The following is a 22,822-nucleotide window of genomic DNA, read 5'->3' on the forward strand; positions in this document are numbered from 1 at the left end:
ACGGGGACCCGCAAGCTCCATCCCCGCACCTCTGCCCCTCACCCTCTGGGAGACAGAGCATGGCTACAGTCTGAACCCTGCCCCCCTGGGTTTGCAGCCAGACCCCCAGACCTCCCCCTCTCGCTCCCCATGCCAGCCGGGTGCACATCAGCCAAGGGAGGGGCCGGCCCTGGCGCAGGGAGAGGACAAGCCACGGCTGGCTGGGTGCTAGCTAGTGGGACCGGGGCCGGGCAGAGCCCCAAGCATCCCAGCCTTGGCAGCGCCACAGCCCCGCATGCCAACACCGAGTAACAACAAGCCCCTAATTACAGGGCACGCAGAGGTCCTGCCAGGCAGGGAAGGTAGAATTAGGCAGGTGGGTTCTGCCAAGCCAGGGTCTCCCTGGGGCAACGTCCTGTGGCCAACACCAGATGTGTCACTGCTTGCCCCCCAGCCCCATAAAACACCTGCGCACCGTGCAGAGGGGATTCCTTCCTGACCTCCCCGCACCCTGGAGAATGAGACTGAATCAGCCAGGGGCCATAAATCTCTGTTAACAATGGTCATAAAATTAGATGGGCCTTTTAACGAGCCAGCTGAGGGATTGAACTGAGTGCCACCCTGTGGCTCGCGCTCCCCGTGCAGCTGTGGGGCTGAGTGGGCAGGTACTTCCTCCCTCCTGCCCACCCCGGGCTGGGTCTATACGCTCCCCCCAGAGCCATGGAGGTGGGGGAGAAAGGCTATAGGTTGCCTCTTGCATAAGGAGAAATGAGACCACATTCCCCCACCCCCTGCAACAGCTCTCCCCATCCTCCAGGCTCTGAAATCCCTCCAGCCCCTCAGAGCAGCCTGCCATCCCCCTGCCCGAGCCCCTCACTGAGCTGACCCTCTGGACTGCACTCCCCCCAAGCCTCCCATTGATCAGACCCCTCTCCTGGCCTACACTCCCCATCCCTGAGCCCCGCACTGATCAGACACCCCACCCCTGGCCTGCGCTCCCCATCTCCCCGAGTCACACATTGATCTGACCCCTCCACCCTGTGCTCCCCATCACCACCCTCCAAATCCCACACTGATTTGACACCCCCCCGCCGGCCTGTGCTTCCCACTGCCCCCCAAATCTCTCACTGATTCGCCCCCAGCCCTGGTCTGCAATCCCCATCCCACCCCAGGAGCCCCTCACATATCCGATTTCCTTTCCTCTCCCTTCTTCCTCCTCCTGGCTAGGCAATTGGTGGGCGTCCCACCTTGGTGCAAGAGCCATCTCCTCCGCAGCTCTTGCTAGCCACCTTGCATCCCTTCTGCAAGCCTCTCCCACATCTCCTGGCCTGTTAACTCCCCTCCCCTCCCCTCCCGCAGTTTCTGTCTGATCAACATTTGCTGTCCAGAGCAAAGTGTGTCGCACAAATCATCCCCAGCGCAAACTTCCTGCCCCCTCTCCCCGCTCTGCCTCTCAGCTTCAGCCTGGGAAAAGATCTGGCTCGGCCTGCGGGACGGAGAGGGGGCTGGGATGTGGGAAAAGCACCGTGACCAGAAACTCTGGGAGAGAGGCAAATGGGCTTGAAAGCTACAGGGGCCATGTGGAAAGGGGTCCCCCCCATCGCTGCCCCCGCTTGGGGCTGCTTTCCACGAACAGGATCAGTGTTTGAAGAGCATGTTGCTTCTACCAACCACCACACGTCACCCCTGCTCCCCAAAAGTCATCTTGTAGGTGGGGAAACTGAGGCACAGAGCGGGGAAGGTACTTGCGCACAGTCATGCTGTGTCGGTAACAGAGCGAGTGACGGAACCCAGGAGTCTGGGCTCCCTATTCCCTGCCCCCCCTTCTCCAACCATTAGAGTACACTCCCTCCCAGAGCTTGGGATAGAACCCAGGAGTCCTGGGCCCCAGCCCCCTTAATCTAACCACTAGACCCCACTCCCTCTCAGAGCAAGGAACATAGGAGTCCTGTTGTCAGTCCTCTAAACACTGGATGATGCCTTGATCTATAAACCTCCCTCTCGCAAGGTTTCATCTCAGGGTAACATCACCTCTAAGGGACCCTGATAGCACCTCTGGGCAGGGTACTTGCTGGGGCATGGTGCCCAGTCCTGCCCACCCTTCCCAGTAGCAGGCTCCGGACCCCCTGGGACCTCCTGCCAGCTGCTATTCGAGCACTGTGGCTGGTCTCCCCCCTTTTCCAATCACCCTCCCATGCCCCCTGCTACCCCCACAGCTCACCCCGACTCAGCCCCCTCCCCGACACTGAGCATCGGTCCAAGCCCATCCCCATCCTCGGCTGGCCTGGAGTTCTCTTAGCTCTGCCCTAGGCTGCCCCCTGGTGGAGGGGGCGGAGAGGGCCGATCAGAGGGGCATCCTGTCCTGTCCCGGCCTCGCCCACAGGTCTCCCTTGCTGTCAACAATGGAGCTTTACCTGGGGGGTCAGCAAGGCAGGGTGGTGCTCGTCTTTAGGATGCCGGGTTTCTCCATCCAGCTGTTCCCCGCATGGGGGGGAGCCCCCCAATTCTCCCTCCGGTGCAGGATCTTCTCCGCTCCCTCTATCCTCTCCTCCCTCGCTCAGCCACTTCTCCCTTCGCCCCCCGCCTTCCCCTCATCTGACTCCCGCGCAGCCCTCCGCTCCTTGGATGGATGGACGGACGGAGGGGTCTGCACCGAGCAAAGAGCCCCGGAAAATCCCGGAGGAGAACCAGCAGCCTCCAGCTGCAGACGCTGGCCCGGGGCCAAGAAAAACTCCCTGCTCTGCGCAACCATAATTACACAACCAAGGCTTAAAGGGCCAGAGACGCCAACTTCGGGGGCTCCGGCACAGTGAGCCAGCTCCGAGGGCTGCAGGTAGCCGTGGGGCTCAGCATGGGGCCACCTGCATCCGGCCGAGAGGGCTCAAAGCCCGGACTGTGCCTAGTGCTGGGCCATGAGGAACTGTCCCTGGCACTGGGTCTCAAGCCAAGTGTGTTAGGAGGGGATGAGAGTAAAGCTCGGAGCAGTCTTCCAGCGCTGTGAGCTTCCCCACAGCAGTGCCCTGCTGGGATCCCAGCTCTGTGAGCTTCCCCACAGCAGTGCCCTGCTGGGATCCCAGCGCTGGGAATCCCCACAGCAGTGCCCTGCCGGGATCCCAGCACTGGGAATCCCCAAAGCAGCGCCCTGTCGGGACCCCAGCACTGTGAGCTTCCCCACAGCAGTGCCCTGCCAGGGCCCCAGTTCTGTGAGCTTCCCTAAAGCAGTGCCCTGCCAGGACCCCGGTGCTGTGAGCTTCCTCACAGCAGTGCCCTGCCGGGACTCCAGCACTGTGAACTTCCTCACAGCCGTGCTCTGCCAGGACCCCAGCGCTGTGAGCTTCCTCACAGCAATGTCCTGCCAGGACCCCGGTAAATCTGAGTTTTCCCAGCGCAGCTCCCACAAAGCCCCAGAAACCCGCTCTGGCATTAGCAGCCGCAGTCCGTCTCTCAGAGAGGAAAGGACTCCACATCTCATGCCAGAGCCCCGGGGAATGTTTGCTCGGCCACGCTGCCAGCCCCCCACTCTTCCCTCCCTCGGCTCAGCACATTTCCCACGGCCCCATGTTCCTGCTGCTCTTCAAACGGGCTCCCTTCGGCTCTTATCTTGCTCTGTGCTGGCCTGGATAAGGGCCTGGATCTCCCAGTAAACAGGGCTGAAGCCCGGGTCACTGAGGCTGTGTTTCATCCCTCCCTCCCCTAAACCCCTGGCTCTGTGGGGCCGCAGTGACCTGTTCCTGCAGTCCTGCAGCTGCCACCCACAGCCAGCCGAGCTCCCCCATCTCCCTGCCGCCAGGAGCCTCTTCCTGCCCTCTGGCGGGCTGGTCCCCATCCTCCTCCTGCCCCACGGGGGTGAGCAACCCTGCCCATCCCTGAGAGCTGGCGATGGGCATGACCACCGTCCCCAAGGCTGGCACGCATCTCCTCTGGCTGCAGCCATGGTGGGGTCCCTCGCTGGGCCCCCAGCACCCGCCGAGCACGGCCTGGGAGCTAGAGGGGCGGGAGTGCTCCAAGCTGGACTGTGCAGGGTGGAATTGGGATAGCTGAACCTGGGTAAGTGGGGCCCCAGCCCTCTATGGACAGACACCCCTGCCTGCTGCACTGGGCGCCCATCAGCTGGGTTTGCCCATCACACATGGCCAGGAAGGGACATGGTCCCAAAGGCTGGGCTCCAGCCATCTCCCCCCACCCCCCGATTCGGCATCACGCCTTCGCCTACCTTCGCTTCGCATTTCTTGTGGCTGGCGATCTTGCAGGCTGTAGGGGAGAGAAAAGGGGGTGTGAAGGGGAGATCCCTGTGCAGCCCAGGGTTAGTGTGCTGCAGCCTGGCTCCTGGTGAGCCCAGGGGCTGGGAGTGTGAATCCTGGTGCTCATGCACTGGGGCCTGGCTCCCAGTGTGCACGGGGGCTGGGAGCGTGAGTCCTGGTGCTCATACACTGGGGCCTGGTTCCTAGTGTGCACGGGGGCTGGGAGTGTGAATCCTGGTGCTCGTGCGCTGGGGCCTGGCTCCCGGTGAGCACAGGGGCTGGGAGTGTGAGTCCTGGTGCTTGTGCACAGGGGCCTGGCTCCCAGTGTGCATGGGGGCTGGGAGTGTGAATCCTGGTGCTCGTGCACTGGGGCCTGGCTCCCAGTGTGCACGGGGGCTGGGAGTGTGAGTCCTGGTGCTCGTGCACTGGGGCCTGGCTCCCAGTGTGCACGGGGGCTGGGAGTGTGAATCCTGGTGCTCATGCACTGAGGCCTGGCTCCCAGTGTGCACGGGGGCTGGGAGTGTGAATCCTGGTGCTTGTGCACAGGGGCCTGGCTCCCAGTGTGCATGGGGACTGGGAGTGTGAATCCTGGTGCTCGTGCACTGGGGCCTGGCTCCCAGTGTGCACGGGGGCTGGGAGTGTGAATCCTGGTGCTCATGCACTGAGGCCTGGCTCCCAGTGTGCACGGGGGCTGGGAGTGTGAATCCTGGTGCTCATGCACTGGGGCCTGGCTCCCAGTGTGCACGGGGGCTGGGAGTGTGAGTCCTGGTGCCCATGCGCTGGGGCCTGGCTCCCAGTGTGCACGGGGGCTGGGAGTGTGAGTCCTGGTGCTCATGCGCTGGGGCCTGGCTCCTGGTGAGCACAGGGGCTGGGAGTGCGAGTCCTGGCGCTAGTGCCCTGGGTACTGTGCTGCTGAGGCTGTGGGTTGCCAGGCTGGGATCTCTTGGACCACCCGCCCCCGCCCCCGCCCCGGCTTTGAGGAGGGTAAAGGTGGTGGGGGCTGGTACCTTGGCAGACGAGGCCCAGCGCCTCGATGGATTCCTTACACACCACACACGCTCTCTTCTTCTTCTTAAAGGCCTTCTCCTTGAAGCTGTGGGGCTCGGGCACCTTTTCTGGCTACGGAGGCAAACACAGGGCAGATTTGGTACAGGGGTCTCTAAAGAATGGGAGAGCAGTGTGTAGCGCCCGTGGGTACGGAGCCACGTCTAGCGCCCTTGGGTACGGAGCCACATCTAGTGCCCGTGAGTACAGAGCTACGTCTAGCGCCTGTGGGTACAGAGCTATGCGGAGCGCCCATGGGTACGGAGCCAGGCATAGCGCCCATGGGTATGGAGCCACACGGCGCACCTCTGGGTACAGAGCCATGTCTAGCGCCCATGGGTACGGAGCCAGGCATAGTGCCCGTGGGTACAGAGCCATGTCCCGCGCCTGTGGGTACGGAGCCACGTCTAGCACTTGTGGATACAGAGTACCAGGCATAGTGCCCATGGGTACAGAGCCAGGCATAGCGCCTGTGGGTATGGAGCCATGCATAGCACCCGTGGGTACAGAGCCACGTCTAGTGCCCATGTGTACGGAGCCACGTCTAGCACCCGTGGGTACAGAGCCATGCGGAGTGCCCATGTGTACGGAGCCACGTCTAGTGCCTGTGGGTACAGAGCCACATCTAGCGCCCGTGGGTACGGAGCCACGTCTAGCGCCCATGGGTACAGAGCCATGCGGAGCGCCCGTGTGTACGGAGCCACGTCTAGCGCCTGTGGGTACAGAGCCATGCGGAGTGCCCCTGTGTACGGAGCCACGTCTAGCGCCTGTGGGTACAGAGCCACATCTAGCGCCCGTGGGTACGGAGCCACGTCTAGCGCCCGTGGGTACAGAGCCACATCTAGCGCCCGTGGGTACGGAGCCACGTCTAGCGCCCATGGGTACAGAGCCATGCGGAGCGCCCGTGTGTACGGAGCCACGTCTAGCACCTGTGGGTACAGAGCCATGCGGAGTGCCCCTGTGTACGGAGCCACGTCTAGCGCCTGTGGGTACAGAGCCACATCTAGCGCCCGTGGGTACGGAGCCACGTCTAGCGCCCGTGGGTACAGAGCCATGTCTAGAGCCCGTGGGTACAGAGCCACATCTAGCGCCCGTGTGTACGGAGCCACGTCTAGCGACTGTGGGTACAGAGCCATGCGGAGTGCCCCTGTGTACGGAGCCACGTCTAGCACCTGTGGGTACAGAGCCACATCTAGCGCCCGTGGGTACGGAGCCACGTCTAGCGCCCGTGGGTACAGAGCCATGTCTAGAGCCCGTGGGTACGGAGCCACATCTAGCGCCCGTGGGTACGGAGCCACCTATAGCAACAGTGCCCAGAGAGCCCAGGATACAGCCCCACTCGTGGGCACAGCGCCACGTCCGGCACAGCCGGATACAGTGCCAGGTGTAGCACCCACAGCTACAATGCCTTGAGCCCCGCATGGCACCACAATCGCACCGGGGCCAGCATCGGGGCCTATGGCACCATGGATAATGGCCTCACGTGTCAGCCGCATTGACGGGGGGGGCTTCTTTCACAGCAGGTAGCCAGCAGAGCCACCACACCACTCGCCACTACTTATTGCTACAGTGGGATTTGGATTACGGAAGCGCCTGGTGTCCCCAGCCAGGATCAGGGCCTCATTATGTCAGGTGCTGCACAGACCCCAGCTGAGATTAGGATACCTTTGTGTCAGGTGCTGTACAGACTCCACTGAGATCAGGGCCCCATTGTTTGTGTCAGGTGCTGTACAGAACCCACTGAGATCAGGGCCCCATTGTTTCTGTCAGGCGCTGTACAGACCCCACTCAGATCAGGGCCCCATTGTTTCTGTCAGGCGCTGTACAGACCCCACTGAGATCAGGGCCCCATTGTTTGTGCCAGGCGCTGTACAGACCCCACTGAGATCAGGGCCCCATTGTTTCTGTCAGGAGCTGCACAGACCCCAGCTGAGATCAGGGCCCCATTGTTTGTGCCATGCGCTGTACAGACCCCACTGAGATCAGGGCCCCATTGTTTCTGTCAGGCGCTGCATAGACCCCACTGAGATCAGGGCCCCACTGTTTGTGCCAGGCGCTGTACAGACCCCACTGAGATCAGGGCCCCATTGTTTGTGTCAGGCGCTGTACAGACCCCACTGAGATCAGGGCCCCATTGTTTGTGCCAGGCGCTGTACAGACCCCACTGAGATCAGGGCCCCATTGTTTGTGTCAGGCGCTGTACAGACCCCACTGAGATCAGGGCCCCATTGTTTGTGTCAGGCGCTGTACAGACCCCACTGAGATCAGGGCCCCATTGTTTGTGCCAGGCGCTGTACAGACCCCACTGAGATCAGGGCCCCATTGTTTGTGCCAGGCGCTGTACAGACCCCACTGAGATCAGGGCCCCATTGTTTGTGTCAGGCGCTGTACAGACCCCACTGAGATCAGGGCCCCATTGTTTATGCCAGGCGCTGTACAGACCCCACTGAGATCAGGGCCCCATTGTTTGTGTCAGGCGCTGTACAGACCCCACTGAGATCAGGGCCCCATTGTTTGTGTCAGGCGCTGTACAGAACCCACTGAGATCAGGGCCCCATTGTTTCTGTCAGGCGCTGTACAGACCCCACTCAGATCAGGGCCCCATTGTTTCTGTCAGGCGCTGTACAGACCCCACTGAGATCAGGGCCCCATTGTTTGTGCCAGGCGCTGTACAGACCCCACTGAGATCAGGGCCCCATTGTTTCTGTCAGGAGCTGCACAGACCCCAGCTGAGATCAGGGCCCCATTGTTTGTGCCATGCGCTGTACAGACCCCACTGAGATCAGGGCCCCATTGTTTCTGTCAGGCGCTGCATAGACCCCACTGAGATCAGGGCCCCACTGTTTGTGCCAGGCGCTGTACAGACCCCACTGAGATCAGGGCCCCATTGTTTGTGTCAGGCGCTGTACAGACCCCACTGAGATCAGGGCCCCATTGTTTGTGCCAGGCGCTGTACAGACCCCACTGAGATCAGGGCCCCATTGTTTGTGTCAGGCGCTGTACAGACCCCACTGAGATCAGGGCCCCATTGTTTGTGTCAGGCGCTGTACAGACCCCACTGAGATCAGGGCCCCATTGTTTGTGCCAGGCGCTGTACAGACCCCACTGAGATCAGGGCCCCATTGTTTGTGCCAGGCGCTGTACAGACCCCACTGAGATCAGGGCCCCATTGTTTCTGTCAGGCGCTGCACAGACCGCAGCTGAGATCAGGGCTGCACTGTGCCGGGTGCTATAGAGACACATAGGGAAACAGCTCTCCAACCTTAATAGACAAAGGGGTGAGAGGGGAAACTGAGGCACAGAGCAAGGAAATGACTTGCCCAGGGTCACCCAGCAGGGCAGTGACGGGCCCAGGGAGAGAAACCAGGTCTCTTGAGCGCTAGGTCAGTGCTTCAACCACTAGATCATGCTGTCTTTCTGGAGGAGCCTTAAAGGAGAGAGCGACAGGCCACTGGACACCCACCTGCAGAGGGTGCTCGGTCTCTACAGCCCACTCCATGCCCCAGTCCCCAGGCACAGCAGGCCCTACGCCCTGGGGCACTACTGCCAGATTTCACTCTCCCAGCCCCCTCAACCCGAGCGCCAGTGACTGTGTCAGCTCTGCACAGAGGTCATCATGAGAGGGGCGGGAAATATGTCCTGCAAGCTGCGGGGGTGGGGGGCCTTTCCCAACCGCCTCCCCCACACCGCGGGTTCCTCGCTGACCCCCATCCCCCTCCTGGCTTCCCAGCCCCACAGCGCAGCACCAATTAGCCAGAAACGCAACAGCTGGCCGGCCGGAAACGCAGCCTCTCGAGGGGCCAGATTCCAGCCATGCGGCCGGGGGGGCACATGAAATGCCATGGATTCCCCGCAGAGCCTCCTTCCCTGCCCCCACGCACCGGCCCGCTGCTGGGGCGGGCTCAGTTACACAGGGCCAAATTCCACTGGCCTGAGCCCACCACCGTGCCCAGCGAACGAGCAGGCTGCAGCCTAGTGGGACAGGCACAGGGCTAGGAATCCTTTCTGCTAGTGCTAGACTGAGAACCAGGACGCCTGGGTTCTACCCCCAGCTCTACCTTGGGCAAGTCCCTTCCCCACTCCGTGCCTCAGTTTCCCTTCCCACCCTTGGTCTGTTTGGCCCAAGAGCTTTTTGGGAGCAGGACGGCCTTGATTTATGTACATACGTACAGCGCCTGGCGCGACGGGGCCCTAGTTCTCAGGGCCTGCTGCAGTAACAGCAGCGACACCCCCACCTTTGCAGCAGGGGGTGGGTGGGTTCAGAAGGCAGGCCGAGTTAACTGGCCTTGTTGGGGTTAGCCCTGAAAGCACTCAACACTGGGACGGCCACAGCCCTGCCAGTGCCCCAGTGCTGCCCCCTAAGGGCAGGGGCTGTTTATTGCTGCTTCCAGAGCCCTGTCTCCCCCCCGCCCCATTGCATGGTCTGGCCATGCTCCCCTTTGGGTTTTGTGTATGAAGGTGATGGGGCGGTGTGGGAGGGGTCTCAGACCCTCACCCCACCTTTAACCCAGCCCTGGAGGTGGCCACCAGTTCAGGACAGACACGGGATGCCCCCAAAGCTCCCCCCCCCCATTTTTCTCTTCTCTCACACCACTCAGCGGACACTGGAGCCAACTACCCCGCTGCACCCCGGTAGCCAAGCCACCCAATCCAGTGGCCATGCTCACTGAGCCGGGGACATGGGAACTGCAGCCGCCGTCCCGGGCCACTGGCACCGGCTGCCCAGGCTGGCAGGAGCCACGCCCAACTGGTTCCAGCCAGGTTTCCCCCCGATCTGGTTAATGACGCCTGAAATCAACCAGGCAGCCTCCACCCCCTGCCCCCCCCGGTACCCCAGCAGGGCAGGAGGCTCCTGGGACATGTAGTTCGTCCCTGGGGAGGAAGGGAAGGGAAGGGAAGGGGTGACTGAATGCCGCCCTTTGCCTGCAACTGTATAAACCCTGCTGAATGGGCCATTCACGCCGGCTGGGGCATGGCCGCCCGCGCTATAAATAGCCATGAATCGCCAGCTTTGTTGCCCGGTGCGAAAACAAGGATCTTTCTTAAAGGGCAGGATCGGGGGTGGGCCCAGTGAGATGGGGGTGGGGCAAGGGCCATGGGCCAGCGAGATGTGGAGAAAGCAGGCAGGGCCCAGTGAGATGGTGGTGGGGGGGAGCGGTGGGGGGTAAACCCCTCTGTGCTAATAAGCCCCCTCCTCACTGTGAGCTGCATGCATGGCACAGGACCCGTCAGTCACCCCCAGGCAGGTACCCAACAGAGAGCGCCCAGCCAAGCCTCTGGCTCCAGACAGGTGCTCGGAGGGGCTCAGATACACCGGGGATGGGCACGGTACAAAACCAGGCCGCGCGCTAGACGGGCACCGCTGGTGTGCATCCGGCTCGGCTCTAGCTTGGGCTGAGGGACACCTGTGTAGACAGGTTGCTTAGCTGGAGTAGCCCGTCCCCCGTTCTCGCTGCCCGGCCCCTCGTGCCATCAGCCGGGCAGTGTCTCATACACCTTTTGCACAGCGGTGGGCGCTGGGTGGGGCAGGATCAGAAACACCTGCCGGCCTGCACATGACGCAGCCCTCACCCATGCCCCCCCACCATCCTTGAGCCCCACCAGCCTCCCTCCCCGACCCCGGGCAGCGTAGGCCGTGGGCAGTGCCACCCAGCCAGGCTGACCCTCAGCGCACCAGCACCGCTTACCGGCATCCTGTTCAAGATGCGTGGGGGCGGGCAGAGGGCAGTCCCACCCTGCGTCCTTTCCCTTCAGGGCGGGCTGCTCTCTGCCCAGGCTGGCAGTGAAATACAGCAGGGATCTGGCTTAGCTGTGGCTGCCTTTCGCAATCCTTGCCCGTGGGGAGCTGCGACACAGTCAGCCCCCTCCCTCCCCCCCCCGTCAGCCCTTCCCCGCTCCCAGCCGAGTCCAGGAACCGGGCGGGAGAACTTGTTTACTCACTGGCTTGGGTCACGATGCTGCCTGCTGAGTGCCCGTGCCTTGGGCAGCATACCAGCATCTCTGGGTCATACCCGCGGCTGGGCCCTCCTCCCCAGGCCTGCAGGCCTCTGGGTGTCACCCGGGGCATGGGAATACCCCATCCCATCCACATGCCTCCAGCTGGCCCCCACTTGCGGGCAGAGTTCAGTGCCCGGGGCCCGTTCACTGTGGTTTGGGAGGGGGTGTTGTGAGCAGGGAGAGAGGGAGGAGAAATGCAGAGGGAGGGATGGAGACAGGATGGGGCCAGGACCCAAATCCAGCCCCCACTCAACTCGGGAAAGGGGAGATTCAGGCCTCCACAGGCTCGGCCCTCCCTGCCGGGCAGCTGGCAGAGCAGTGTGGGAGGAGGGTTCCCTATAACATGAGAGGCACTTGCCCAAGCTGGCATCACTCCCTGGCCCATCCCTGCTGTACCCCCCTCGCCCTGCCCTGGGCGGGGGGACAAGACACATAGCCAGGTGTGCCCAGCGCCTCCTCCGGGGCAACGCCCCTGTTAGTGCCACCCTAAGGGTGGATCAAGGGCAAAGGAGCCATGCTATGACCCTTGGGGCGGGGGGAGTGTGTGTTCCCCCCTCCCTCTAGAGATTCACCCTCCCCCCTAGGGAGCTGGCAGAGAATGGCTGCTCCTGATGCCCCATAGACAGTCTCTGCCCTGCCGCCCCTCTCTGGTTGCTCCTGGTGTCCGGTGGACGGGCAGGGGATGCCCTGCTGCACCCCTTAAGAGTGGGTGCCAATGCCCCCGGGCACCCACACCAGGCCACAGCAGAGATACCAGCCCTTGCATTTCAGTCTAGATATACACGGGATGGGAGGTTCCCCTTAAGCTGAGCTCCGTGTTCCCTGCTCAGGAAACACACCCGTGCTCAGAGAATGGCTGGCAGGGAACGGGTAGGGAGGGTGCCCGGCCTTAAAATAGGCCCTGTCAAACTATCAATGTTAGAACTAGCCTCTCTTCCCCTGGGCCACGGATCAGGCCAGAACTGAATGGTCCAGAGAGACCTCCCTCCCAGTCAATCTCTTTGCCCTGGAGCCCAAAACCAGGCTGATCAGTTTCACTCCCCTCCCAGCAGCATAGTCAGTTTCACTTCTTGGTTCCCATGTGGGGTCAGGTCCCGAGGAGGGAGGGAACCTGGGAACGTCTTGCCCGGAATCCGAGGATCTCGCTTCTCGTTTGGAAACCAATTCCACGAAAATTACCGGGTTGGTAAAACCCTCTGTGTGCACCAAGCCTCAGCCACGGCCTCTGGCAAGCCCGAGAATGTCCCTATAATTCCCATCCCACGGTGCCCGCGCCACCATCACCCGATCGCAGTCGCCCACGCTGGTGCCGGAACTGCTCGTGAGAGTGTTTTATAATCCCCAAAGCACCCAGGCTGGGAGGGTATAAACGGTGGGTCTGTCTACACAGCAAAAGCGGGGCCTGAGGCTAGCCTGCCCAAGCGTGCTGGAATCCAGCTGGCATGGGGAATCACAGCAGTGAAGCGAGCACAGCTCCATGGGGGGAGGAAAGGGGGCAAACCTGGCACAGACCCTGGCTATGGGCTCAGCTTGCTAGCCCTCTGTGCAGCCTGGCAACACCCCCTGGCTAGGCTCTGGGCTGAGACCCAGCAAACTCGTTTCACGCAGGGGCCCGCTGGATGGGGACGGCCGGCGGAGGAAAGAGGCTTGAGGTTCCCCCAGTGAAGCTGGTCAGAAAATGCAGCCCCAGGAGGGGGCACATTGTCTCCAGATCAGCCCCCCAAATATTCTCTGAGAGGCAGACGGGGTGGATGTGGGAGAGCCATGGGCATCGCCCAACAAGGTGGCAGAGGGGAAGCCGGTGTGTTGTGATCTGTGTATCGTCCAGAGATGTGCAGGGCTGGGCCCCAGGAGCAGCACCCAGACCCTGGCTTTGGACCCACCAGCATGCAGAGGGGATCGGAGACGCACCCAAAGGGTCAGTGGTAGCTGCCAAGCTCCTCCCAAGCACCCTGACCACTTGCCTTTGCCACGCTTGGCTTGGAGGGGTCAGCACGGGGACTTCGAGCTCTACAAGTCACTGGATGGGCCAGGAGAAACCTTCCCTCCCAGTGCCAACAAGTGCCAATGCCGGGCCCTGCCTGGTTAACCCTTCCCTCCCAGTGCCTTCCAGTGCCAATGACGGGCCCTGCATGGTTAACCCTTCCCTCCCAGTGCCAGCTGGTGCCAGTGCTGGGCCCTGTCTGGTAAAACCTTCCCTCTCAGTGCCAGCCAGTGCCAATGCCGGGCCCTGCCTAGTTAACCCTTCCTTCCCAGTGCCAGCCGGTGCCAGTGCTGGGCCCTGTCTGGTAAAACCTTCCCTCTCAGTGCCAGCCAGTGCCAATGCCGGGCCCTGCCTAGTTAACCCTTCCTTCCCAGTGCCTTCAAGTGCCAATGACAGGCCCTGCCTGGTTAACCCTTCCCTCTCAGTGCCAGCCAGTGCCAATGACGGGCTCTGTCTGGTTAACCCTTCCCTCCCAGTGCCATACAGTGCCAGTGCTGGGCCCTGCCTGGTTAACCCTTCCCTCCCAGTGCCACCCAGTGCCAATGCCGGTCCCTGCCTCGTTAACCCTTTCCTCCCAGTGCCATACAGTGCCAATGATGGGCCCTGCCTGGTTAACCCTTCCCTCCCAGTGCCTTCCAGTGCCAGTGCCGGGCCCTGCCTGGTTAACCCTTCCCTCCCAGTGCCAGTACCAGGCCCTGTCCGGTTAACCCTTCCCTCCCAGTGCCACCCAGTACCAGTGCCGGGCCCTGCCTGGTTAACCCTTCCCACCCAATGTCCCTGCTGTACACACACCATCATCTCTGCTCATCACCTCCCGTTAGTGAAGGGCCGCGATCTGGCCCCAGGGACTAGCTGGAGCCTCCGGGCCGTGCTGTGCCCAGGGAAGCAGGGGCCCCACAGTCCAGCCTCTCCTCCTGCTGCTCCAAGCCCGGAATGGCTCTGGCTGGGCCATGCTCCAGGGCCCCGGCGATTAGCAGAGCCCTGGTGCCCTGACAGCCCCGTCACAAGGCCGGGCCCTCCCAGAAGCTATTTCTGAGTCAGCCGGACGTGGGACCTTCGGATGGCCCCGGGACCTGCTTGTGGCCCCCCCACCCTCAACATCCTTCCCACTGCATGGGCTGGGGACAGCGCCTCCCACTGGCTGGGGCTTGGCCCCCTCCATCTCCATGTTACCTTGGTTACCAGTGGAGGGTCCGACCCACAGGTGCACCCCATGGCTGACTGCCCTAGATCCTATGAGAGGGGCTAGACCCCCCCAGACCTGAACCCCATGTCTAATCCCCCCTGATCCTATGAGAGGGGCTTGACCCCCCCAAGTGAGCCCCACGTCTAACCCCCCTAGGTCCTCTGAGAGGGGCTAGACCCCCCCACGCACACATGCACCCCATGTCTAATTCCCACATATCCTACGAGAGGGGCTTGATCCGCAAGTGCACCCCATGTCTAACCCCCCTAGATCCTATGAGAGGGGCTTGACCCCCAAGTGCACCCCATGTCTAAGCCCCTAGATCCTATGAGAGGGGCTTGACCCCCAAGTGAGCCCTATGTTGCTGACACGCCCCCCCCCCCAACCCCCCCACTGCAGAGGAGTTGATCCTTCTTTCCCACTCCATCCCACCCCCACCTTCCCTGGACTGGTGGGGCTGTCAGCTGAGTTGGGGGGTGGGAGGGTAAGGAGGGTGTGGGGGGGTCCTCTCCTACCCTGCTGGAGCCTGGCACCCGGGTGCTTTCTTGCCTTCCTAGCGCCCTCAGCAGCATCTCCACCGTGTTCCTAGGCTTCATAGCAGCCGGCGCGGTGCGGGGCTGGCCGGAGAGGCTGAGCCCCGGTCCCCTTCTTGGCTCAGAGCCCCAGGCCGGCCGGAGAGAGCGCCCGCCCGTGCCGATGCAGCCCCCTCCAGGGTGGCACAAACGGCACGGTGGGCTCAGCCCGTCCCAGCACAGGTCTCGCTCCCCCGGCAGCCCAGCCCGGTCAGAGGCGGAGGGGGCCAGGGCGCGGGGGATAGGATGTGAGGCTGGAAACAATGAGCCAGAAGCCGGCCCAGGGGCTGGGATCAGGACGAAGGGACGAGCTGGTGTTTCCTGACTCACAATAGCTGCTTCCCTTCGCGCTGAGGTCACGGCGAAGGCCACCGCGGGCGGGGCCCTGCCTGCCGGGACACGGCTGGGCCTGGCTCTGGCCTGGCGATCCCGCGCACCTCAGAGCGTGTCATCGGCGAGGCTTGGACGCGACCCCGTGGGCCAGGCAGGGCTGAGCGCCGACGCACTTGTGACACCCATGAGGCTGCTGGCCCCTTCCCAGAGGCAGCCAGGAAATGCCTCGGGCGGCTCTTCTGGCCCCGGCTCCGGGCTTATCTCCAGCAGCGCAGGGTGTTCAGTGTCAGGCCTAGAGGGGTCAGCAACCCTCTGTCCGCCGGGGCAGGCAGGCCCCAAGCACGGACGGGAGCCCCCAGCCCTGAGCGGAGGTGACGGGCTCCGGGACAGCGGGATAGATGTACACACACAGGCATCAGACGTACAGGCATTGCCCCTCCCTCACCTGCCCCTCCCTCACCTGACCCCCCCACCCCGTGCATGCCAGCAGGACTTTGCCTGGGACAGCCCCCTCCCCACCTTCTCTCACTCCCGCTGAAGGCAGCAGAGAGAGCCTGAGAGTCAAGACCTGACCCCTTCTCCCTCCCCACGCATAGGAATAATTCATTCCTGGCCCCCTCGCCCCGACAGATCCCCACCCTCCCATGCCAAGAGCTCCCAGCCCCACTAAGAGACCCCCTGGCTTGAGATTCCCACTGGGAGGCCTTCGCTGGAAGATGCCAGCTCAGCTTTCACTTCTCCCTTCCACCCGAGAGAGGAACTCAGCCCCCTGGAAGGACACACCCGTGGGTGGATCATGGCGGGGCTTGAACCCGGGGCCGCTGGGTGTAAAAGTAGCCCGTCCTACCGCCTGTGCTCACGGGACAGGTCTCCTAGCACTGAGGCTTGGCCCACTTGAGGAGCACGGCGCAGCCCTGCGAGAGTGGGGGGGGGGGCGAATCCCGAACACCCCGTTTTGTTTTCTTGCCCATTCTGTTGCCCCTCCAGGGATGCCTCCCTGGAGACGGTCCCCAATTGCCCTTCGCCATCCTCCCCCTTCCCTGCTCCACGCTTGTCCCCCTGCTCCGTCTCTCCACTGTCTCCGCTCTTGGCCGGGGCCGCAGGCACCCTTGGGAGGGTGCCAAGGGGCTGCCACTGGAGTCTTGTGACCCGCTAATTAAGTGGCCCCTGGCAAATTCCCGCCGCAGTTCCCTGCCGCCCTGGCCCTGGGTTAACTGCTCTGCGGGGGAGTGGAGCTCTCGTGCAGACCCAGGCTTCCCCCTCCCTGAGTTTCTCCAACGCTCCCTGTTTCCCAGCACCTCAGGTCAGTCCTGCGGCCCGTCCCGCGGAGAATCCCCTGCACGTGCCCCGCAAAGGGCTCTGGGGGCCTGCGGGACCCACCTGCGCTTTGAGACCAGCCTGCTCTAGAGGTCAGGGGACTGGCCTGGGGCTCAGGACAGCTGGGTTCCAGGCCCGGCTCCGTCTCTCCAGCTGGGTGACCTGGGGCAAGTCATGGCCCCTTTCTAAGCCTCAGTTTCCCCTCCCATCCTCAGGCTAGACTGTGAGCTCTCTGGGGCACCACTCTGGCTCCAACCAGGGGCCCATCTAATCTGCTCTGCTGCCTTTAACAGCGGCCCTGGCCACAGAGGAGGAAGGGGTGTGACACCGTGCAGTGGGTTATGCAATAACCTGCCTGCAGAAGAGCCAGGAATAGAACCCAGGAGTCCTGCTGGCCAATTTCCTGCTCTGATTACCTGGCATGCTAGATCGAAGCAGCCTTGACTCCTCCCACGGTACCAACCCGGCACAAGTCACCTCGTTCCTCCCTGGGCTGCTGGCATCCCTTATGCAGGCAGGCTCCTTGCTCCCCATGGCCCTGGGGGCAGGACAGCATCGAAACATACACCTGTGAAGCTTCGCCCTGAGGCCAAGAATGCACAGAGCCCAGGTGCGGGGGAGCACCATGATTTTGGGGTGCAGCAGCCATCCAGAGCACCCCACAAAACCATCCCACTCCTCTTGTGTCTGCACAGCTGAACTGGCTTTGCCAGGGTGAGAGGCCTTCCGGGGGGAAGGCTCTTTCCACTTGCAGTCTCCCACTGAAGCCTGGAGAGGGTGCGGTTTTCAGTAGGGACCCCCGCAGCGTCATCCCCCACCCGCCCAGCCTGGCTTCCAGCTCCTCCCAGCCCAGGGAAGTGATCTGCGGCCCCAGTGCAGCTGCCCCTTTAAGATGCACCCACGTGGTTTCCAGACCTGGAAAACAGTTCTTTTTGCCTGCTTGTTCCTACTGGGAACAGCCCTGGGGGGAGTGACTCAGCCCGGGGCTGGCCGGAGAACCAGCTGTCAAGTAGAGCAAAAGGAGGCAAATAGTGAGATCTGGCAAATCTTGAGTCCACATAAGAACGGCCACACTGGGATCCAGCTAGCCCGGGATCCTGTCTTCCGACAGTGGCTGGGGCCAGATGCTTCAGAGGGAATGAACAGAATGGGCAACCATTGAGCGACCTTCCCCTGGTGTCCAGGAGGAGGTTTAGGGGCACCCAGAGCACAGGGGTTGTGTCCCTGAGCATCTTGGCTAATAACCATTGGTGGACCTATCCTCCATCAGCATATCTCATTCTTTTGGGGCCCCACTCTTGGCCTTCACGACATCACCCTGGCAATGAGTTCCACAGGTGGACGGTGCGTGGGGTGAAGACCTAGGGAGGCGAAAGCCGGGCCTAAAGGTGTTTCCCCCGCTGGGTGTTTTCGCGTGCACGGAGCTGCACACCCTGGTGCAGAGGCCTGGCACGAGTCACACTAGGGGTTGCAACTGGGGGGGCGGCGGCTTTCGTGCAAAACCACGCCGACCGATCCACCCGCGAGCGCCTCCTCGCAGACTCTCACACACACACCCGGGGCATGCGGTGCCACGGCCCAGCTGTTCCGCACCCTCAAACCCAGCAAGCCGTGGCGACGGAACGAACCACTCCGGACTAGATTTTCACACGCCCTCAGCTCCTGACCAGGCACCAAAACAAGCCGCCAGCTCTACAGAGAGGGGCAGCATGCGGGGCACCGGCAAATCCAGCCCGGCCGCTGGCAAACCCGGCCCATGCTGGTCTGGGAGAGAGATGTCTGGGATCAAAGGCCTCCCTGGTGTAACAATGGAGTTGCATGTGCTTATGCCAGCGGTGAATTTGGACCGTTCCCTTTTCGGACGAAGGGGCAGATTAGGTTGCACCAATAAAATAAACACAGAGGCCAGCTGGTTGGAGAGAGAGCGGAAGTGGCCACAAACCCCGACGCCACGGCCGGCAGGGTTCAACCGCTAAATGACGCTGCCTTCTAATATAACGGGAGCTCAGTTCTCCTCCTTGGCCCACATTCCGGTCTCAGACCGGTGTCAATCTGGAGTCACTCCATTCACATGCTTTGCATTTACACTGGGGATAACAATGATCAGAATCTGGCAGTACGATAGGGAGGCAGTGTGGCCTAGTGAATACAGCACTGGGGCTCAGAAGAAAGAAAGAAAGAAAGAAAGAAAGAAAGAAAGAAAGAAAGAAAAGTAACGATTGCCCCAATCTCCAGCTCTCTAATGACGAGTCTGGGATCCATTTCTCCCGCAGGAATCCCAGTGCCCTGCAGATCTTCCATTGATTTAAACTGTACGCTAAGGACCAGCTGCTCGCATTGGACACACCCCTCCTCCCCCCAGCAGAGAGGGCCAGAGGCTCCCCCTTGCGCTCCCGCTCACCCAGGGAATGTCTGCACTCAGCTGTGGGGTGTGGCTTGCAGGGAGGAGAGGGTTTGCTGGGTCAGATCCAATGACCTGGTGGTCCCATCCGGCCTTAAATCCTATGTCCCATTCCCAGGACCCACACAGCGGCCTAGAGAACCAGCATCGCTCCATCCTCCCCAACTCATCGCCCTGTGACGGGGCTGACAGCTGCCCTGCCGGCCCAGGTCTCTGCCCGGTCCCTACCTTCATTCTGATCTTGCTGACCAGCAGCTGGCTCGTCCCCCCTTGGCCGGACACAGTGGCGTCTCTGTCTTATTCCAGCTGCCCCCGGCCACGATCTGGCTTAGGGGAAACTCCTGGGTCAGAGCGAGTCCTCCGGAATGCAGCCCCGGCTTCCCTTAACCCAGAGCAGCGGTGAGGAAAACACACCCTCTCCTCCCTCAGCCGCTTTTCCCAGCCCCCTTTCCCACCCTCCTTGCAAGGAGGCTGAGCGTACTGGCTTCCTGCCACAGAAATGAAATCATCTAAGGGCGGGGGGGAGGGGGGGGATTAGCCCCCGGACACAGACAGCCCAGCAGCCGCAGGGAGCATTAATATAACGGCTCACACAGCTCAGCCCTGGGACCTCCCTTGCAAGGAGCAGAAAGCGTTAATGTCAAGGGATCAATAGCTTGGCCTCTCAGCCCTAAGGAATCCTGGTGGCCCCCGGATTCGTGGGGGTCAGAGGTTGGGCAGACTTGCCCCCTCGGGCTCGGCACATGGCCTGTATACCTGAGCTGGACCGGGTCCAAACATGGCCTAGGTCCCATCCCGACCCCCACGGCTGGCCCCAAACGGCGCCTGAAGCCCACTTGAAACCTGGCCGCTCCCCGGAGAGTCCGAGAACCGGGAACATTTCCGACGCTCCCCCCGGCCTCGCGTTTTCCTTTCATTCCTCAGCAGGGCTAGCCGGGGAGCAGGGGCAATGGGGCGTCTTCGCTGGACCAAGGGGCTAACAGTGGCTTGTTCCCTGCAGGGGAGATTTCATGAAATCTCTGTTCCAATGGGGAGGCAAGGACCCCGTCCCTCTCGTGGCCCCAGCTAGGGGGCAGTACAGTAACGAAGGATGCGGGGGCCAGGCCATATAACAGATTTAGGACCTCTCTCCTTTACCCATTGTCACCTGCACAACAGGCTGAGGCCAGGGGCCCCTCGCGCTGGGTGTTGCATAGACAGCCCCTGCCCCAAAGAGCTCACCGTCCAAATGGGATGGGAGAGGAAACTCATAGACTCAGATATTAAGGTCAGAAGGGACCATCATGATCAACTAGTCTGACCTGCACAATGCAGGCCACAGAATCTCACCCACCCACTCCTACAATATACCTCTCACCTATGTCTGAGCTATTGAAGTCCTCAAATTGTGGTTTAAAGACTTCAAGGTGCAGAGAATCCTCCAGCAAGTGACCCGTGCCCCATGCTACAGAGGAAGGCGAAAAACCCGCAGGGCCTCTTCCAATCTGCCCCGGAGGAAAATTCCTTCCCGACCCCAATATGGCGATCAGCTGAACCCTGAGCATGTGGGCAAGATTCACCAGCCAGATACCCAGGAAAGAATTCTCTGTAGTAACTCAGATCCCACCCCCTCTAACATCCCATCGGGCCTATTTACCATGAATAGTTAAAGATCAATTAATTGCCAAAATCATGTTATCCCATCATACCTTCTCCTCCATAAACTTATCGAGTTTAATCTTGAAGCCAGATAGGTCTTTTGCCCCACTGCTTCCCTTGGAAGGCTATTCCAAAACTTCACTCCTCTGATGGTTAGAAACCTTCGTCTAATTTCAAGTCTAAACTTCCCGATGGCCAGTTTATATCCATTTGTTCTTGTGTCCACATTGGTACTGAGCTTAAATAATTCCTCTCCCTCTCCGGTATTTATCCCTCTCATATATTTATAGAGAGCAATTGTATCTCCCCTCAACCTTCTTTTGGTTAGCCTAAACAAGCCAAGCTCCTTGAGTCTCCTTTCATAAGACAGGTTTTCCATTCCTCAGATCACCCTAGTAGCCCTTCTCTGTACCTGTTCCAGTTTGAATTCATCCTTCTTAAACATGGGAGACCAGAACTGCACCCAGTATTCATCCGATGAAGTGAGCTGTAGCTCACAAAAGCTTATGCTCAAATAAATTTGTGAGTCTCTAAGGTGCCACAAGTCCTCCTTTTCTTTTTGGGGATACAGACTAACACGGCCGCTACTCTGAAACAGTATTCCAGATGAGGTCTCACCAGTGCCTTGTATACTAACACCTCCTTATCTCTATTGGAAATACCTCGCCTGATGCATCCCAAGACCATATTAGCTTTTTTCACGGCCACATCACATTGGCGGCTCATCGTCATCCTGTGGTCAACCAAGACTTCAAGGTCCTTCTCCTCCTCTGTTACTTCTAATTGATGCCTCCCCAGCTTATAACTAAAATTCTTGTTATTAATTCCTAAATGCATGACCTTACACTTCTCACTATTAAATTTCATCCTATTACTATAACTCCACTTTACAAAATCTTCCAGATCCTCCTGTAGGATATCCCGGTCCTTCTCTGTATTGGCAATAGCTCCTAGCTTTGTATCATCCGCAGACTTTATTAGCACACTCCCGCTTTTTGTGCCGAGGTCAGTAGTAAAAAGATTACTGAGGCACAGAGCGGCGGGAGGGATTTGCCCAAGTCACCGACCGAGCCAGAAATAGAACCCAGTGCTCTGCCCACTAGACCACACTGCTGCTTGGTCTAATATAGTTCTTAGCAAGGATGTCGCTGTGGTTGCCAGGGCACCCAGGTGCTCCGTGCTGCCCCCCCATCCCCTTTGAACACCCCCCAAGTTGGCATTCAAGATGCGCCCAGGCCCTGCTCTGCCTGCTGACTCCCAAATCTCGCCCTCCCCTCCCCAGAGACGCCGTCCCATCCCCAGGCCCGGCGTGGCCCTGACTCGCTCTCCCAGGCGAAGGCAGGGCCCCCAGCACTCAGGAGCCGGGCTTGGGAGGAACTCTGCCGGCTTCCTGTGACCTCCACGGCTTGGAGCCAGCGGGCCCCAGCTCAGCCAAGTGGGACGGGAAGCCCAAGGGGTGGCCGTGAGTGGCTGGAGCAACAGAGGCTGATCCACGCTCACCAGGGCATCACCAAACAGTGGGTGCTCCCTGCAGCCCCCCGCATCCCTTTGCTCCCGGTCTGTATAACCACGGGGCCGCGGCGAGTGGGCTGCCTCATGCCTCTTCCAAGGTGGAATGGGGGGGGTGCCAGGGGTGTGGGGGGGCGGATCTGGCCCCATTGCTCCCTCAGTGGGGCAGGACGCCCCAGTGAAAGTCCAAAGGGAAGCAAATTCGGTGCCGTCATCAGCCCCTGGGCTCTGTGCGCAGGTCACGGGGCGCCACCTTGTGAGCAGGCACCAAACTGCACGGGGGTGAGACGCCGCGGGCAAAGGGGCTCCAACTTTATTATTATTTGCATTATCGGCGCCCCGCCCAATCTCAGCTCGAGACCCCAGTGCGCCAGGGGCTGCATAAACACAGCCCCTGCCCCAAAGAGCTGCCAGTCTACGTACCGGCCTTTCTAACCGGGGGCTGCTACCTGGGAGAGGGCGTGAAACAAGCCCCGTCTGGTTCTGCCGCGCTGAACCCAGCCAAAGGCTAAAGGTGAATGAACAGCATCAGAGCACAGCAGCTGTTCGTGTCTCACAAGGTTTGGTGATTAGAGCAGTGGGCGGGGGATCAGGACGCCTGGGTTCTATTCCTGGCTCTGA

The 22,822-nt window shown here is 61.1% G+C and overlaps 1 protein-coding gene across 6 annotated transcripts in view; it reads right to left on the reverse strand.

Moving 5' to 3' along the window:
- The window catches only part of TNS2 (tensin 2), a 53,529-nt gene that overhangs the window by 24,104 nt on the left and 6,603 nt on the right, over positions 1-22,822 (reverse strand). For 2 of the 6 annotated variants that reach the window (XR_012635916.1, XM_074935799.1), the window contains 2 exons: positions 5,228-5,339; positions 4,193-4,230 (listed from right to left, as the gene is read on the reverse strand). Coding sequence is in view for 4 of the 6 variants with exons in the window: in XM_074935799.1 (XP_074791900.1) it covers positions 4,193-4,230; positions 5,228-5,339 (150 nt within the window). In the remaining 2 variants the exon portion in view is untranslated. Of the gene's footprint in view, positions 1-2,393; positions 2,550-4,192; positions 4,231-5,227; positions 5,340-10,951; positions 11,109-14,946; positions 15,305-19,282; positions 19,487-22,822 lie in introns of those variants that run through there. The other 4 variants (XM_074935801.1, XM_074935800.1, XM_074935802.1 and 1 more) reach the window with 4 other exon arrangements.

Source organism: Natator depressus, chromosome 20 (genome assembly GCF_965152275.1).
Source record: "Natator depressus isolate rNatDep1 chromosome 20, rNatDep2.hap1, whole genome shotgun sequence".
In the NCBI taxonomy this organism is placed as follows: Eukaryota; Metazoa; Chordata; order Testudines; family Cheloniidae; genus Natator; species Natator depressus.